The 18,111-nt window shown below is 46.5% G+C and overlaps 1 protein-coding gene across 1 annotated transcript; it reads left to right on the forward strand.

Moving 5' to 3' along the window:
• Positions 1–2,603: 2,603 nt before the first annotated feature.
• On the forward strand, positions 2,604–17,514 carry TMEM40 (transmembrane protein 40). The gene is made up of 10 exons (XM_068982752.1): positions 2,604–2,667; positions 3,513–3,647; positions 11,353–11,406; positions 14,120–14,155; positions 14,520–14,552; positions 14,923–14,970; positions 15,652–15,723; positions 15,807–15,881; positions 16,383–16,445; positions 17,312–17,514. Exons 1-10 carry the CDS (start codon positions 2,604–2,606, stop codon positions 17,329–17,331), a joined length of 600 nt encoding a protein of 199 aa, XP_068838853.1. The 3' UTR covers positions 17,332–17,514.
• The last annotated feature ends 597 nt before the right edge of the window (positions 17,515–18,111 follow it).

Genomic DNA, 18,111 nt, shown 5'->3' on the forward strand with positions numbered 1-18,111 from the left:
GACCTTATTTTTTTTATTATTTGTGTGCTATGCATTCTTTTAAAATTTTTATTATTTTTTTTCTTGAGATATAGTTGATTTGCAGTGTTTCAGGTGAACAGCAAAGTGATTCAGTTATACATATACATTTATAGCTATTCTCTTTTAGATTCTTTTCCATTGGAGGTTATTATAAGATACTGAGTATAGTTTTCTGTGCTATACAGTAGGTCCTTGTTGTTTATTCTACGTAGAGTGGTGTGTATCTGTTAATCCCAAATTCCTAATTTACTCCCCCATCCATTCTTTACAGCAGTAAAATTTATTGCAGATGTGTGTGTGTGTGTACTTTCCCCCCAGAACCACAGAACACCTGTCAGCTCCCCACTGTACAGCTCCAATCCACTCTCAGTGTGTTGGCAGGAACATGAGTCACATGGTCCCTTGGCCAAATCTAGCATCCAGGGATGCTGGGAAATACTGTCCCTGGATGGAAAACCACGTGCCCAGCTAAAATCAAGGCTTTGAGGGGGCAGCCCAACCATGGCAGCTCCATGTATTTCCTCTAGAGAAGGGCACCAGCTCACTGAGATTAGCTGTTTAGATTTTCCGAGGCCACACGCCCAGCCTTCTCAGGGCGTCACTTGAAGGCCCTCTTCGAGTTACCACCAGCACCCACTCAGAACTCCAGGAAAGCACAGGGTATGGTGTCCTGAAGGGACAGGTTCCCAAATCTCATTCTGCAGCTCCAGGTGCCTGCTTCCCGCCCTGGCTTTGACCGCTTGTGTCTGTAATCCCAGTGGGTATTCCAGCAGGGCCTGCCTGCATGATGGCCTTTGAGCAGTTTTGGGCTCCAGACCAATGTTTGGGGTTGCATTAAACAAAATGTGGTTCTGGAGTCCCAAGTTACTTCATCTCTTTGAGTCTCAGTTTCCTCTGCTGTAAAGTGAGGATGATAAAATTTACCTCGCAGGGTTCTAGTGAAGGTTAAATGAGACAATCTTTGCAAAGTTTTGTTATCTAGAAACTATAATTCACATGTGTAGTAATTAATCCCAGTTGTCTCCAGATTGGTTTGTGATCTGGCTCAGGTGGAATTATGAACATATAAACCCATGGTAAAACTGCTTAGCACTATACTGAAGTAAGGTGGCATAAAACATTTTAAGTTATTAAAAAAATGTTATTTTATTATAACAAAAGCAGTACTGTTAAAAATTTAGAAAATGCAAAGTGAAAATAAGAAACTAAAAATACCCATAATGCTACCACTCAGAGATAACTGTATGTGTATACAAGATCTCAGAGATAACTATATATATTTATATATGTGGACCTCTAGGGAATTCCCAACTATTTATATTTTGATATAGCTCCAACAGTTATTAACTTGTCCTGTTGTTGTATTTGGATTCCCGCCTACCTTGCCCTCCAACTCCCTTATTCAGATAATCAAATTATTTTGAAGCATGTCCCAGACATCATATAATTTCATCATAAATATTTCAATGTTCATCTCTAAATTGAAGGATATTTTAATTGCTTTTGGCTGTGCTGGGTCTTTAGATGCTGCGTGGGGGCTACTCTTTGTTGTGGTGTGTGGGTTTCCAGTTACGGCGGCTTCTCTTGTTGTGAAGCATGGACTCTAGGTTTTCTGCCTTCAGTGGTTGTGGCACACGGGCTTAGTTGCCCCCCGGCCTGTGGAATCTTCCCGAATCAGGGATCAGCCTGTGTCCCCTGCATTGGCAGGTGGATTCTCATCCACTGGACCACCAGACAAGTCCTGAAGGATATTTTAAATAAATATAGCCTCAACTTAAATATCACACCTAACAAAATAAATTCGCTAATGGAGGATGTCGATAACAGGGAGAGGCTGTCCATGTTTAGAAATGGGGGGTATATGGGCAGTCTTTGTGCCTTTGTTTAATTTTTGTGTTTTGTTGTTTGTTGCTGTTTAGTCACCAAGTTGTATCCAATTCTTTGAGACCCAGTGGACTGCAGTGTGCCAGGCTTCTCTGTCCTTTACCATCTCCCGGAGCTTGCTCAAACTCATGTCCATTGAGTCCATGATACCATCCAACGCCCCCTTCTCCTCCTGCCATCAATCTTTCCCAGCAGCAGGCTCTTTTCCAATGAATTGGCTCTTTGCTTTAGGTGGCCAAAGTATTGAAGCTTCAGCTTCAGCATCAGTCCTTCCAATGAATATTCAGGTTTGATTTCCTTTAGAATTGACTGGTTTGATCTTCTTGCAGTCCAGGGGACTCTCAGGAGTGTTCTCCAACACCACAATTTGAAAGATACACCCAACTGAATGCAGATTTCCAGAGAATAGCAAGGAAGCATAAGAAAGCCTTCTTAAGTGATCAACGCAAAGCAGTAAAGAAAAACAGTTTTGCTGTGAGCTGCTCTAAAAACTAAAGTCTTAAAAAAATAAGTTCTTAATAGTATCAAAACTTGATCATTACTCAGATTTCCCTATTTTTGTGTTTCTGTTTTTATAAATTGTTCTTCTTATACCTTTGAATAATGGGTGTTTGTACTTTTCTTATTTATTTGCCAAGCTCTTTATATATTAAAGATATTAACTAAGGTAATATTAATTACTTCCTCCAGGGAAAGCCATGGAGACTTCAGGATCACTTCAAGACCACAGTCAAGTTCATGGAGAATCAGAAAATCTAGACTGTATGTTTGCTTTCTCTAACCTCTGGGCAAAGCCACGTGGGAAATAGTGTCCAGTAATGACTGAAACAGAAGACCCTGCCCAGCTCATGTGGCTCAATGAATGGCCCAAGTTACAGTTGAAACCTCTAGAGAAGTAGTGATTTTATCCACTTGCATATGTGTGTGCTTGGTCCAGTCTGTCCCCCAGCACTCTCTAGCAGTGGGAACCCCAGTTGCTCCCCCAAATCTCAGAGGCTCTGGGAGCTTGGACTGGCATTAGGGAGAGTTCCCAGAAGAGGAGAAGGGTCCTGCATGCCCCTAGAATGGGAAGGTTTAGGGCTTGATTGGATCCCACTTGCTCTGTAATTTACAAAGAATTTTAAATTGGCAACTGTTCTGCACAGGGTGGGCTTCCCTGGTCACTCAGCAGTAAAGAATCTGCCTGCAATACAGGAGATGAGGGTTTGATCCCTGGGTTGGGAAGATCCCCTAGAGAAGGAAACGGCAAATCACTCCAGCATTGTTGCCTGAAAAATCCCGTGGACAGAGGAGCCTGAGGACACAACTGAGCAACTAAACCACCACCACTGACACTGTGTAGGGGTCTCTTAGAAAGGATGATGGGTTTAGAAGCCCCTCTGTGGGCTCCATGTTCAGAGAAATGCCTGTCTTTGGCCTTCCTAGAGCCTCTGGAGCCCTGATCTCCTGCACCTCCCATGGGCCCTAGGGGTTTGGGAAGAATCCAACCCCACAGAATCCAGCCACTCCTGGATCCCCAAGTCCACATAGACCCCTCGGAAGGCCTGGGTGGTCCCTAGGGTGGGAAGGGCAGGAAATACTCCTCCTTAACTACGTGTGCCTCCCAGCTGGAGAGACGGATTTCCACAAGCAAGACCGGGAGGCCAGACTCGTTTCTCAAGGACAAGATGAGAGAGACAAGTCTTCCTCCTCTTCGTCCTCCTCCTCCTCCTCCTCCTCGTCCTCCTCGTCCTCTTCCTCAGGTAAAGCAATGACTTAGTTAAATACACATATACTAAAATATCATTGAAGATGAGCATTTACATGGAAAAAACAATCTCCTGTCCTCTCCCACCTCGCTATTGCAGTTCCGGTTTTCCACATTCCCTTCCTGAGCCTGCCTCTCCGTACACATGACTTGTACAGTTAAAACTCCCACATGGACAATTCTGTCCTCAGTTTTACAATTCCTTTGCTATCTTATCCTAAGCATTTTGCCGTGTTATTCCGTAGTATCTTAGCAACTGTTCTTTTGTGTTTCCCATATAGCCACTCATGTCAAGGAACATCTTAGTTTCCTAGGAGCACACACAGGCAGTACATGTGGGCCTGAGGACACAACTGAGCAACTAAACCACCACCACCGACACTGTGTAGGGGTCTCTTGGAAAGGATGATGGGTTCCTGCCTGCCTGGGTTCACACCCTTTCTTTACCACCAACAGCTTTGTGTCCTTGGTAAATTGCTTAAACCTGTGTGCCCTGGGGTCCTCATCCATCAGATGGAGACCATAACAAAAGTTATTATATCGTAGGATTTATTGCTGTTGTTATTGTTCAGTCGCTCAGTCGTGTCCGACTCTCTTTGCAACTCCATGGACTGTATAGCCCGCTGGGCTCCTCTGTCCCTGGGATTCTCCAGGCAAGAATACTGGAGTGGGTTGCCATGCCCTCCTCCAGGGGATCTTCCCGACCCAGGAATCAAATCCACATCCCCTGCTTTGCAGGCGGATTCTTTACCACTGAGCCACCAGGGAAGCCCAGCAGCTCATCAGGAAGGGTCTATTTTTACTCACATTTAACAGGTGAGGAAAGTGAAGCCAGTGAAGTTAGCTGTTGAAGAACTTCCAGAGGCAGGGGGCCTCCAGCAGGGGATTCCGTCCCTGTTTCTCCTCCCTACCTGGGCAGGGACGTTCTGTCTTCTGATTCTCATTGACCCTCTGGGGATGCTGCTTCCCTGCAGATGTTCTCCACCAAGTGCAGCCAGAAGCCCCTTCCTTCCGGTCTCCAGAGTACACATGGGACTGGTCATATCAATCAAGAGTTAGCAAAACTGAGCACTAAGAGAAAGCATCAGGAAAACAAACACAGAGTCCTGGAAACTTCGAGACAGACTGACATTCAGGATCCTAGTCCCTGATCCTACCCTGGTGGCCAGCCGCTGTATCTCGGACCCTGAGCATTGTTCAGGCTGAGACAGACCATTAGTCTTCGGGGCCCGGAGCCTGAATGTCTCCCAGCTGCCCCCAAGCCCCCTCCACGCAGAGGACCCTAACTCAGAGTCTGGCATCCAGCACCACTCTCCCTACATATCTATCTGCTCTTAATGCAGCCTGTTAGGTTTAATTAAAACTTTTTTCTTGTAAAAGATTACACAGGGGCACGTTATAGAAAATGTGAAATATATAAAGAAGTAGAAAGAAGAAAGAAAAACATCCTTTGTTCTGTTAGATAACCACTAAACACATATTACTGTATCTCCTTACATTTAGTCAATATATGTTAAATTGTATATGTATATATATTTTTTGTCCATGCTGCACAGCTTGTGGGATCTTAAGTTCCTGACTAGGGATCAAACCCAGACCCTCTGCAGTGAAATCATGGAGTTCTAACCACTGGACTTCCAGGGAATTCCCATCAATAAATATTTATTGAACATCAACCATGTGCCAGGCTCTGTGATGGTTACTGGGGGGGCCAACAACTAACTGATTTTTTTCTGCCCAAGTTAGTTTTTTAAACAATTGAATTAGCACATAAAAAAATTATCCTCATTTTAGACAGCATACAATTATAGTACCTTTTATTAAAAATTATGCAGAGGGAACTATATTCAGTATCCTGTAATAAATCATAATGGAAAAAAGTCCTTGAGCAAATTTTAAAGATTATATATTTTGAATATATCATGGAGAAAGCTAAAATAATTTTTGTTTGCATATTAATGGAGGTCATCCCTGTTGGATAGAATTTGGAGTAATTTTTGTTTTCTTATTTTCTGTGTTCTTTGATATTTTGCAAAATGTGATGAAAAAGCCTTTTGGGAGCATTGATTAATGTTTATAAAACACAGAAAGGAAGAAAATAGAAGCCTCTCAGAATCTTATCTCCTGAGATAAATACTATTGTTGTTATCTTATTAAAAATATTTGTTTATATTTATTTAGCTGCACCAAGTCTTAGTTATGGTGGCATGTGGGATTAGTTCATTGACCACGGATCAAACTCAGGCTCCTTGAACGGCAGTGCAGAGTCTTAGTCACTGGACCAGCAGGGAGGTCCCCCATTGTTATCTTGATGTACTTCCAGTTCCTAGTTGAGATCGCATATGCACTGATTTGTAAGCACAGTTAACTTGCTTTCCTGGAATTTAAAATTTTATCTGTGATAGACCAGAAGTTTCCCAAACACTGTGTGTGTACATAGTTGCACAGTCATGCCCGACTCTTGCAACCCCATAGACTGTAGCCTGCCAGGCTCCTCTGTCCATGGGATTCTCCAGGCAAGAATACTGGAGTGGGTTGCCATTTCCTTCTCCAGGGGATCTTCCCGACCCAAGAATCGAACCCAGGTCTCCTGCATTGTAGGCAGACTCTTTACCAACTGAGCTATGAGGGAAGCCCCTCACCAAGCTCAGTGAGGGACATTAGGACTGCTGGGGCTCTGTGAATCATCCCAAGAGAAAGGGAGTCCTCTGAACCTGAAGCCAGAAATTCCTAGGCCTGTATCCCTGGAATGCTGACTGATCCCAGAGTGCAGACGACTCGGTCATTCTTCAAGGCTTGATCAAGTTCCTGCACCAGGCTGGGCAGCCTTGGGACAGTGATGCCCAGGCCTCGTCCAAGAACTCAAGGTGGTTGGAGGGATGAATAGCACCATGCACCCTCATGCCCACAGTGTCAAGTATAGACAGCTGACACTAGAAACCACAGAGGAGGGACTTCCCTGGTAGTCCAGTGCTTAAGACTCAGTGCTTCCAGTGCAGGGATGCAGGGAGCACACCTTCGATCCCTGGTTGAGGAACTAAGATCCCACCTGCTGGGGAGGATGGGCAAGACGGTGTGCTGGGACAACTAGAAAAGCCCCTCTGTAGGAGGTGTTACACCAGCTTAACTTCAGGATAAGGGAGCAAGTGGAAGTGCATTCCAGATGGGAGAACAGCACGAGCAAAAGCACCTCATAACAGTACCTCGTGGGCCTTGTCTTCTCATCATGAAAGTCGTAATAGAAATAGTAAGTGATTTGTTCAAAATCACACAGAAAGTTTGTGACAGTTCCTGTCCCCCAGCCCTCAAAGCAGACTTCTTTCCCCCAGACCACACTGCTCACATAAACTCAATTCCAGGAAGCAACAGCAGAATGAAGTATTTCCGGCTCAGTCCAGGCTGAGGTTCTCCTACAGCGTGTGTTTGTTCCCTGCAGAGAACAGTGATGAGGACCCGCACCCCCGAGTAAGCAGAGAACGTCGGCACAGCCAGGGGGCTGGACTCCCCCGCAGGGGCGGCTCACCCGGTAGGCAGTAGGCCTCGGCATTTCTCCTTTGTCCACTCAGTGGAACTAAGTGTGTCTGTGTGAAGCTGTTCCTTTCAGCATTGTTTATGGTAGCGCAACCACAGAAATAACCTAATGTCCAACAGCACAGCAGAGCTCTGGTCTTCATCCATCTCTAAAGCAAAAAAGAGAAATTCAAATCATAGGGTTGGTTTGATCTCATATCAGTTCAGTTCAGTCGCTCTTTGCGACCCCATGGACTGCAGCACACCAGGCCTCCCTGTCCATCACCAACTCCCAGAGTTTACTCAAACTCATGTTCACTGAGTCGGTGATGCCATCCAATCATCGCATCCTCTGTCGTCCCCTTTTCCTCCTGCTTCCAATCTTTCCCAGCCTCAGGGTCTTTTCAAATGAGTCAGTTCTTTGCATCAAGTGGCCAAAGTGTTGGAGTTTCAGCTTCGGCATCAGTCCTTCCAGTGTACATTCAGGACTGATCTCCTTTAGGATGGACTGGTTGAATCTCCCTGCAGTCTAAGGGACTCTTAAGAGTCTTCTCCAACACCACAGTTCAAAAGCATCAATTATTTGGCACTCAGCCTTCTTTATGGTCCAGCTCTCACATCTGTACATGACTACTAGAAAAACCATAGATGGACTAGATGGACCTTTGTTGGCAAAGTCATGTCTCTGCTTTTTAATATGCTGTCTAGGTTGGTCATAGCTTTTCTTCCAAGGAGCAAGTGTCTTTTAATTTCATGGCTGCAGTCACCATCTACAGTGATTTTGGAGCCCCCAAAAATAAAGTCTGTCACTGTTTCCATTGTTTCCCCATCTATTTGCCATGAAGTGATGGGACCAGATGCCATGATCTTAGTGTTTTAAAAGTTGAGTTTTAAGCCAGCTTTTTCACTCTCTTCTTTCACTTTCATCGAGAGGCTCTTCAGTTCCTCTTTGCTTTCTGCCATAAGGGTGGTGTCATCTGCATATCTGAGGTTATTGATATTTCTCCCAGCAGTCTTGATTCCAGCTTGTGCTTCATCCAACCCCACACTTTGCATGATGTACTCTGCATATAAGTTAAATAGGCAGGTGACAATATACAGCCTTGACGTACTCCTTTCCCAATTTGGAACCAGTCTGTTCCATGTGCGGTTCTAGCTGTTGCTTCTTGACCTTCATACAAATTTCTCAGGAGGCAGGTCAGGTGGTCTGGCATTCCCATCTCTAAGAATTTTCCACAGTTTGTTGTGATCCACATAGTCAAAGACCTTGGCATAGTCAATAAAGCAGAAATAGATGTTTTTCTGGAACGCTCTTGCTTTTTCTATGATCCGACAGTAGTTGGCAATTTGATCTCTGGTTCCTCTGCCTTTTCCAAATCTAGCTTGAACCTCTGGAAGTTCTTAGTTCATGTACTATTGAAGCCTTTCTTGGAGAATTTTGAGCATTACTTTGCTAGCATGTGAGATGAGTGCAATTGTGTGGTAGTTGGACATTGTTTGGCATTGCCTTTCTTTGAGAATGGAATGAAAACTGACCTTTTCCAGTCCTGTGGCCACTGCTGAGTTTTCCAAACTTGCTGGCATATTGAGTACAGCACTTTAACAGCAACAACTTTTAGGACTTGAAATAGCTCAGCTGGAATTCCATTACCTCCACTAGCTTTGTTTGTAGTGATGCTTTGTAAGGCCCACTTGACTTCAGACTCCAGGATGATTGGCCCTAGGTAAGTGATCACACCATCGTGGTTATCTGGGTCATTAAGATCTTTTTTGTATAGTTCTTCTGTGTAGTCTTGCCACCTCTTCTTAATATCTTCTGCTTCTGTTAGGTCCATACTATTTCTGTCCTTTATCGAGCCCATCTTTGCATGAAATGTTCCCTTGGTATCTAATTTTCTTAAAGAGATCTCTAGTCTTTTTCATTCTGTTGTTTTCCTCTATTTCTTTGCATTGATCACTGAAGAAGGCTTTCTCATCTCTCCTTGCTGCTCTTTGGAACTCTGCATTCAGATGGGTATAGTTTTCCTTTTCTCCTTTGCCTTTAGCTTCTCTTCTTCTCTCAGATATTTGTAAGGCCTCCTCAGGCAACCATTTTGCCTTTTTGCATTTCTTTTTCTTGGGGATAGTCTTGATTACTGTCTTCTTTACAGTGTCACAAACCTCCATCCATAGTTCTTCAGGCACTCTGTCTATCAGCTCTAATCCCTTGAATCTGTCTGTCACTTCCACTGTATAACTGTAGGAGATGTGATTTAGGTAATACCTGAATGGCCTAGTCGTTTTCCCTACTTTCTTCCAGTTAAGCCTGAATTTGGCAATAAGAAGTTCATGATCTGAGCCATAGTCAGCTCCAGGTTTTTGCTGTTTTTGCTGACTGTGTAGAGCTTCTCCATCTTCAGCTACAAAGAATATAATCAATCTGATTTTGGTGTTGACCGTCTGGTGATGTCCATGTGTAGAGTCATCTCTTGTGTTGTGTGTTGTTAGAAGAGGGGATTTGCTATGACCAGTGTGTTAAGAATGCACTGGTTGTTTGCCCTGCTTTGCCCATTAGCCTTTGCCCTGCTTCATTTTGTACTCCAAGGCCAAACGTGCCTGTTACTCCAGGTATCTCTTGACTTCCTACTTTTGCATTCCAATCCCCTATGGGGAAAAGGACATCTTTCTTAGTGTTATTCTAGAAGGTCTTGTACGTCTTCATAGAACTGTTCAGCTTCTTCAGCATTAGTGGTTGGGGCATAGACTTGATTACTGTAATATTCAATGGTTTGCCTTGGAAATGAACAGAGATCATTCTGTCATTTTTGAGATTGTACCCAAATACTGCATTTTGGACACTTTTGTTGACTATGAGGGTTACTCCTTTTCTTCTAGGGGATCCTTGCCCACAGTAGTAGATATAATGATCATCTGAATTAAATCTGCCCATTTCAGTCCATTTTAGTTCACTGATTCCTAAGGTGGCGATGTTCACTCTTGCCATCTCCTGTTTGACCACTTCCAATTTACCTTGATTTATGGACCTAACATTCCAGGTTCCAATGCAATATTGTTCTTTATAGCATTGGACTTTACTTCCATCACCAGTCACATCCATAACTGGGCGTTGTTTTTGCTTTGGCTCCATCTCTTCTTTCTGGAGTTGTTTCTCCACTCTTCTCCAATAACATATCCGGCACCTCCTGACCTGGGGATTTTATCTTTCAGTGTCATATCGTTTTGCCTTTTCATACTGTTCATAGGGTTCTCAAGGCACGAATACTGAAGTGGTTTGCCATTCCTTTCTCTAGTTGACCACATTTTGTCGTATCTTTTGTAAAAAATGACCCATATGTGATTATAAATAGGACTGGAAAGCAAAATATCAGAATGTTAACAATGGCTATCTCTGGATGGCTATATTATGAATGGTTTTTCTTTTCTTTTTTTTGAACTGACTTTTACCATAGATGTTTTATGATAAGATTCTTTGATTTTTATAATAAGAAAAATATAATTTTGTGGGTTTTTTTTTTAAAAAAACAACTTTAATAAATGTTAGCCTAAATTGATCATGGGAAGAAAAGAACTGGGGGAACGAGACTGCATTAATGCCTACTACAGATCCTGACACACACAAGGTGTTTAATAAATGTTCCCATGACTCTGCACCTGAGCTCTGGGTCCGGAGATAGAAATGACCAGGAAAGCAGACCTTGGTGACAGACCTGGATTTGAACCTTAGAATTGCCACTTCCTGGCCGTGTGACCTACAGAGAACAACAGCTTTTGTGAGCCTCAGTTTCCTTATCTGTAAATTGGGGAGGGAGAGGTACTAATACTGTCTTCACAGAATTCCCAAGAGGGTCAAGTGGAATATCAAGTATAAATTGCCTAAGTTCAGTGTTGGTATATAATAAGTGCTCAATACATGGCTGCTAGTATTACTGACTTTGCACACGGCCCAGGTCCTCTCTGGCCCCCAGTCCTTTCCCAGTCAGTTGAACATGGTCACCTCAGGATGTGTGAGGGGTGTCAGACAGAGCAGCAGGAAATCTCCTGTAAGGCTGTCTTGCTTCTTGAAAACCTCCCACCTCACCCTCAACATAAGGACTCTGTTACTTTTTAAAGCTTCAACACCAGAAGAGGGAAGCCACTCTGGGGCGCTGTTATTGGGGAGACCTAACTAACAGGTTTTTGTCTCCACCCAGGTGCTGAGCATGGGGAGCCTGACGTTTTGAAGGATGAGCTTCAAATCTATGAAGGTAATTGTTTGTATGGTGGCTTTGGGTGAAACAATAAAGCAAAGGACACAAAGGCTTAGGGCCTTGTTGGGAGGAAGCAAGGTGATGAGGGTGTTTCATGAGCTGAAAGTCGTGGGTGGATGTATGAGATGCGGCAAGGTAAGTGGGTACAACATGAGGAGCAGATGGAGGTGGCGACAGGCCTTTCCTACCACAGTCAGACTGTGCCAGAGTATATTCTGATCCATAGCCCTGACTTTCAGGATGACTGTCACCAGTTACCTAACCTTTTTGGATCTCAGCTTTCCAACCAGCAAGATGGAGCTTGATCAGTACCCTCTCTCTTGGAATACTGGGTTATTTAAGGGCTTCCCTGGTGGCTCAGAGGTTAAAGCGTCTGCCTGCAGTGTGGGAGACCTGGGTTCCACCCCTGGATGGGGAAGTTCCCCTGGAGAAGGAAATGGCAACCCTCTCCAGTATTCTTGCCTGGAGAATCCCAAGGATGGAGGAACCTGGTGGGCCCCAGTTCACGGGGTCGCAAAGAGTTGGACACGACTGAGCGACTTCACTTTCACTTTCACTTTCACCTAAGCATGCATGGGAAGATTAAGGACCTGATCTCTACAACACTTACATTATAGAGTAATTGTCTCTAAGCATCATCACTTTTACAGCAAGCAGATGTAAATATTATGCTACTTTGCTTGGTAGCACTGTGATGAGATGGAGGAATTTGTAGGAATGAACTAGTTTACCAGAAAGCCTCACAAATGCACACTGCCAGATAAGAAAGACTGTTTTAACTTTGTTTAATCCAGCAGTTCCATAATCTGCTTGGTCTCTTAACTCCTGACAATAGCCCAAGGAATACAACAGGAAACACAGCCATTCAAAGAAATGTAAATGAGATGTCTTGGTGTTCGGCATCGGGCTTCCCTTGTAGCTCAGTCAGTAAAGAACCTGCCTGCAGTGCAGGAGACCCAGGTTGGATCCCTGGGTTGGGAAGATCCCCTGGAGAAGGAAATGGCAACCCACTCCAGAATCCTTGCCTGGAAAATCTCATGGACAGAGGAACCTGGTGGATTGCAGTCCATGGGGTCGCAGAGTCGGGCACGACTGAGCGACTAACACACAGTGTTCTGCATCAAGCTATTACCAGTGGCTGCCACGGGGTGGCGGCATTGTACTTAATTGTCATACTGTCTTTGAGTTTTCTGATTTTCTTTCTTTTTAACAAAAACAGGCATTATCAGATTTAGAAAAAAAAATGTTTCTAATTGCTCAGGTCATGTAAGAAAGTTTTCACTGGATGTAAAATGAGAAACTGTTTTATATATATATACACACACATATATTTTAAATGTTTTTTTTTCTCTTTAAAAAGTAAGTCATATTCACTGTCAAAAACATAAATATCATCATGTATTTGTGAATTAATTCCTCCAAGTAATGAACTGCCCCCAAGACATTGGCGGTAGTTGGTAATTACACTATGGGAGTCGCAGTCATGCTGTTCCTGGTTGCTCTCTGTCCCCTCGGTGCTGGCCTCCCTTTGATCGCTTGCAGACTGTGGCTCCTGTTTGCACATCAGCCTGAAGACAGTTCAGCGTCCTGGATGTTTGTTGCCAGGAGTTGAGTGTTGGCTGCAGGTGTTTGTGTCCTGGGGCTGACCTGGAGGAGGGAAGTGTACAGAGTGGGGGCTCCTGCCTGTCCTGAGAGGAAGAAGATGACAGGCTAGGAGAGGAGTCACTGGGGATAGGAGAGGCCCCAAGAACCAGAGGGTGATGAGATGGAGGGCCGCTCAGGCTAGACTGAAGAGAAGGCTGCAGCGCAGCGCAGGAGCAGGCGCGGCCCATCTCGGGCAGCCCCGACCAGGAGCTTGACACTGTGGTCGGGGCCCAGGGCCCCCAGCGTACAACCCAGCTTGGCTTGTAAACTCTGGGCCTGATGGGGCTGGGGGCGCAGGCCTAAATGTCCTCACCTGCATCAGGAGAGCAGTGAACAGGCGCAGATTGCAAACTGGTGGCCTGTGTGTGCAGATGTGTTTTATCTGGATCCCAGCATGTCTTTATTATTATTCTTAATGGTGCATCTGTACTCAGCTGTGTCCGACTCTTTGTGGCCCCATGGACTGTAGCCTCCCATGCTCCTCTCTCTATGGGATTTTCCAGGGAGGAATACTGGAGTGGGTTGCCATGCCCTCCTCCAGGATCTTCCTGACCCAGGGATGGAACCCACGTCTCCTGCATCTCCTGCACTGTCAGGTGGATTCTTTACCTGACAGCCCCCATTATTCTTAATATAGTTCATCAATTCAGTTGTGCGACTAATAGTTTTTCACATCTGGACATCTGTGAAATCGGGGTGCATCTTAAACTCACTGGCAACCCACAGTTATAATTGATGTCATTCTCACAAACCATGACATCTTTGGATGGAATGTGAATTGCCAGCTTTTTTATAGTCAAGAAGTTTATGAAAAAACCTGAATTTCTAGCCTCTCGTGAGACATTAGAAGACCTGTATCATGGGGCAGGCATTACTGCGGCAGCTTTCAGGGACTGCTGCGTGGCACCTGTCCCTTTAGATGGAAAAGAAGCCCTCAAGTTTGCTCCAGTGCCCCCTGCAGATCAGTGGAAAGCCTCTGGGTGAGAGAGTTCCACCTTCCCTGGGGTATAACTTCTTACCACCCAGAGCATACAAGTATATAATCATTGATTTCTGTTTTGTGCAGGTGTGCCCGGGGAGGTGGTGCCTTCAGGAGAATCAGGTGAGTGTCTGTTAGGGGTGGGGGGTCATCAGTGCTGGTGTTGATGAAGTCTGGGCATCATCTTTCCCCCGAGACAGCCAGCTGCTGTCAGATGCATGACTGCAAAAGATGGGACCCTATGTCCACTCTGGGCAGGGGCTCTGACCTGGGCTCAGCAGGCTGGCAGGGCTGGCTGTGGTATGAGGGGGGCCAGGGGAGGTGAGAAAAGGGGTCCAGGCAAGAGCAAAGGGATTACTGATGACAGTCTATAGATAGATCCCCTGGGGACTGGAGAATCCGACAGGGGCATTTTCAGAGATCACCTGTGGCATCTGTTAAGGATTCAAGCTCGCCTGGGCACTAATGTTGAGTTTCTAATTTCCAGGACTCCGAAGGAGAGGCTCTACCCTGACGAGTGGTAAATATGCAGGTAGAGGGGGTGGCCTGGATTCCAAGGCCTGGGATGGACTACAGACAGCTTGGGAGGTGGAAGTGGGAGTCCGTTCCAGCAGCAATGCCATCACCACCCAGGTTGTCATGTGACCCAGAAAAGGGGCCTCCGGGCTCAGGGGACGTGGAGCAGAACAGACTCAGGCCTGTGGAGCAGGTGGGCATCAGTGGGGGTCCCAGGACAGTCGCCCCACCTTCCAGCTTTGCCCTGACCACCCTGAAGTGAGCGCCCTCTGACCCAGGAGCTAGAACCCGGGAGAGCCCTTCTCAGTGAGGCCTCCTCAGACCGGATCCCCCGAATTGTTCCATTAAACACTCATCTCTCCCTTGTTCCCAAGGAGAAGTGGAGGCCTCTCAGCTAAGAAGACTGAATATAAAGAAGGACGGTAAGGAAATTGAGGTTCTAGGGCTGCCGCCACTGTCTAATTCCAATTTCTCTCGGGAGGAAGTCAGCTGGTGGCCTGGAACTAAAGTAATCACAGCCCACCTCTGCCACCGGCCTTGCAGTTCACAAACTCCTCAGCTTGGAATCAGCTTGAGAGTGGTCCAATGATGCCCATTTTGCAGATATGGAGACTAAGGCTCAGGGTCAGGAAGTGGTCTTACAGCTAGTGAGGGGCACGACTTGGGCTTGGACCCTGGTAGTATACTCTTTCTGTTGTACACAGAGTCACTAGGATGAGAACTGCCCTCCAGGCCTTATGGCCATGATGGGGAGCAAGGACTGGGTGGGCTGGACTCTAGGGAAGGGGTTATGAGAACCGGCGAGACCTTCTCAGCTATAGTCCTGCAGCTGTGGGGGTCTCAAGGAGAAGGGTGATGGTAGGAAAGGAGACTGGTTTTATTTTATTTTTGGCCACGCTGGCAGCACAAGGGCTCTTATTTCCCCAAACAGGGATCAAACCCAAGCTCCCTGCAGAGGATGCTCAGAGTCTTAACCACTGGGCTGCCAGGAAAGACCCTGGAACAGCGAATAAAGCTCCCTTTGAGCAGAGATAAGAATACTTTTAATTAATTAAAAAGAGAGAGAAAGAGGTAAACAGTAACCCCACCTCTGGCCTTGACAGATGAGTTTTTCCATTTCATCCTCCTCTGCTTTGCCATTGGGGCCTTGCTGGTGTGTTATCACTATTACACAGGTGAGTCGGGGGTGCGGTGTGGGAATAGGGGGCGGGGGTCTAGATCTGCAGGCTGATCATTCTCTCCCTTGCTGCCCCTGCAGACTGGTTCATGTCCCTTGGGGTCGGCCTGCTCACCTTTGCCTCCCTGGAGACTGTTGGCATCTACTTCGGCCTGGGTAAGGCCCCACTGCAGGCAGAGTCTGGTGTGGGGGCAGTGGCTGGGCCGGCCACAGAGGCTCGCCAAGGGCTGGAAAGCCACGACCTAAATATTTTGTAAAGATTTCTTTATGCTCATGTTTGCTTCCTGACCGCCCTCAAGGTCAATGAGAGGTCGTTGGCACAACCCCATGGAAAAAAATGGGCAGCTCCATGAAAATACAACAGAAACAGTTTAAAGTGGCAAACAAACAGAATTAGCCAGATCCTGAAAACAAAGCAGTTAATGGAGTGGGGTGCCGAATTCGCCTAGTTTCCTGGCATTGTTACTGCTGTTCATGGTTGTTTTCAATAATAATAACTCAGGCCTATTATCTAAGCTTATCCTGCTGCCTGAAATTCCATCAGAGCTCTGTTTGTATGGGTGAGGCCTTTGTCCAAAGTGGGCAGGGGGAGGTCTGCCCCTGGGGTCCCTCGAAGCGGGCACAGGGCTCCATCACCTTTCTCTCTGTTTCTGGCAGTGTACCGAATACACAGCGTCCTGCACGGCTTCATCCCCTTCTTCCAGAAGTTTCGGCTGATAGGTAATGTTCACATTCTCCCTCCGTTCACTTTGTCTCTCCCCACCGGGGTCTTCTGTTGCAAATGAGCCTTAGCATATAGGAAAGAGACAGAGCCTGGAGGTGAGGGCCTGGGTTCAAGGCCTGTTGTTGTTGTTCAGTCGCTCAGTCGTGTCTGACTCTTCACGACCCCGTGGACTGCAGCACGCCAGGCTTCCCTGTCCCTCACCATCTCCCGGAGTTTGCCCAAGTTCATGTCCATGTTCAAGTCCTACCTCCTCCAAGTTCCTTTTTCTGGGGAGCTTCTTTTAGCCTCAGTGTCCTCAGCTGGGAAAATGGGTGTCATAATACCTACAGCACAAAGGTATTGTGAAAATCAAATGAGGAATGGATGCAAAAGTCCTTAGGTGTGAACCACTGTGGAAAAGTACAGGGGACCTGGGTATTCCTCATTTGCTCAGAGAACTTTGAGCGTCTCCAAACAGTGTCTTCTCTGTGATTTTATTTGCTTAATAGCAACTTGTGTTGGGAGTGGGTTTTAGTTCTACACTTGACCAGTGAGGAAACTGAGGCTCAGAGAGGTAGAGTAGGCCAGAATCACACAGCTAGAGTGGCCGGACAGGACTAGAGGAGATCCGCTTTCTTGACCAGCAGCTCTGTGCCTACCATTGCATCGCAAAACGGATGGGCCAGGGGCTGTGTGTCTCTAGGTCAGAGACTTCCATCTCCTTTAATCCATCTGATGCTAAAGGGGAAACGAGCTGTAACGGCTGTGGGTCATGACTGCTTTATGTCAACTGTTAGGGGCATTTGCGCCTCTGGGGTAACGGTGGGGAGGAGGCCTGGCTGCCTTCAGAATCCCGTGCCATCCTGTGGGCTTTGCCTTCCAGGCGTCAGGAAGACTGACTGAGGCCAGTGCCCGGTGGGCGGCCAGGCCAGGCCCCGGTGTGACCACCACCACATCCTCTCCACCCATGAGGACAGAGCGGCGTCCTGGGAGACACGCGGGCGGGCCACGCTAGAGCAATAAAGAAAGCACTTTGCCTTCCATGTGGTGTGAACGTTGGCACCAGCCGGGCTGAGGTGTCCCTCGGGCAGTGTCGGCATGAAACCCAGATGCCAGGATGATGGCAGGAGCGGGGAGGGTGCGGGCCTGTGCCCTTCGCGGGGGGGCCTGGATCAGCAGGGGGTCCTGACTTCACTCCTGTCTGGAGACAGTAGGAGCCCCTGGGCCCTGCAAGCTGTCATCTGTCTGGGCTTGTGATTTCTCTCAAGTCCCCAGGCCATCCTGCCCTGCTGCTCTGAGGCTGGGGAGCACCATGTTGGGCCCCGGGGGTGAGCCTGACACAGGTGAGATGTTGGGGGACTAAAGCCGCAGCATCTGGCGTCTTCCCTTGGCTCCTCCAGGGCCAGCCCTGCTACCCTTGGACTCCACCAAGATTCAAATAAACTCTCTCTTCCCTAGTCTACAAAGAGTCAGCTAATTGTTCCTTTAGGTTTCTCGAGCGTGGGAATATATTCGAGGTCTTCTCTGACCCCATTGAGTCAGAGGGTTACCTTTTCCCATTGGACAAACTATAAAAGGGAATAAATGCAAAAAGCCTGTCAATTTAGGTCCAAGATTTCAATTGTACAGGTTTGGAATAGGTGACAGGGTTTTGCAAATATTCTTGTGAAAAAAAGATCTAGA

This window comes from Capricornis sumatraensis, chromosome 10, assembly GCF_032405125.1.
Source record: "Capricornis sumatraensis isolate serow.1 chromosome 10, serow.2, whole genome shotgun sequence".
Classification (NCBI taxonomy): domain Eukaryota; kingdom Metazoa; phylum Chordata; class Mammalia; order Artiodactyla; family Bovidae; genus Capricornis; species Capricornis sumatraensis.

What these genes read in the sequence shown, in the direction of transcription:
- TMEM40 (XM_068982752.1), top strand. Translation starts at nt 2,604, where the DNA reads ATGGAGACTTCAGGATCACTTCAAGACCACAGTCAAGTTCATGGAGAA. An exon ending in AGGCTCTACCCTGACGAGTG is followed by an intron (nt 14,553 to 14,922) that starts GTAAATATGCAG and finishes CTTGTTCCCAAG; the next exon opens with GAGAAGTGGAGGCCTCTCAG. An exon ending in GTGTTATCACTATTACACAG is followed by an intron (nt 15,724 to 15,806) that starts GTGAGTCGGGGG and finishes CTGCCCCTGCAG; the next exon opens with ACTGGTTCATGTCCCTTGGG.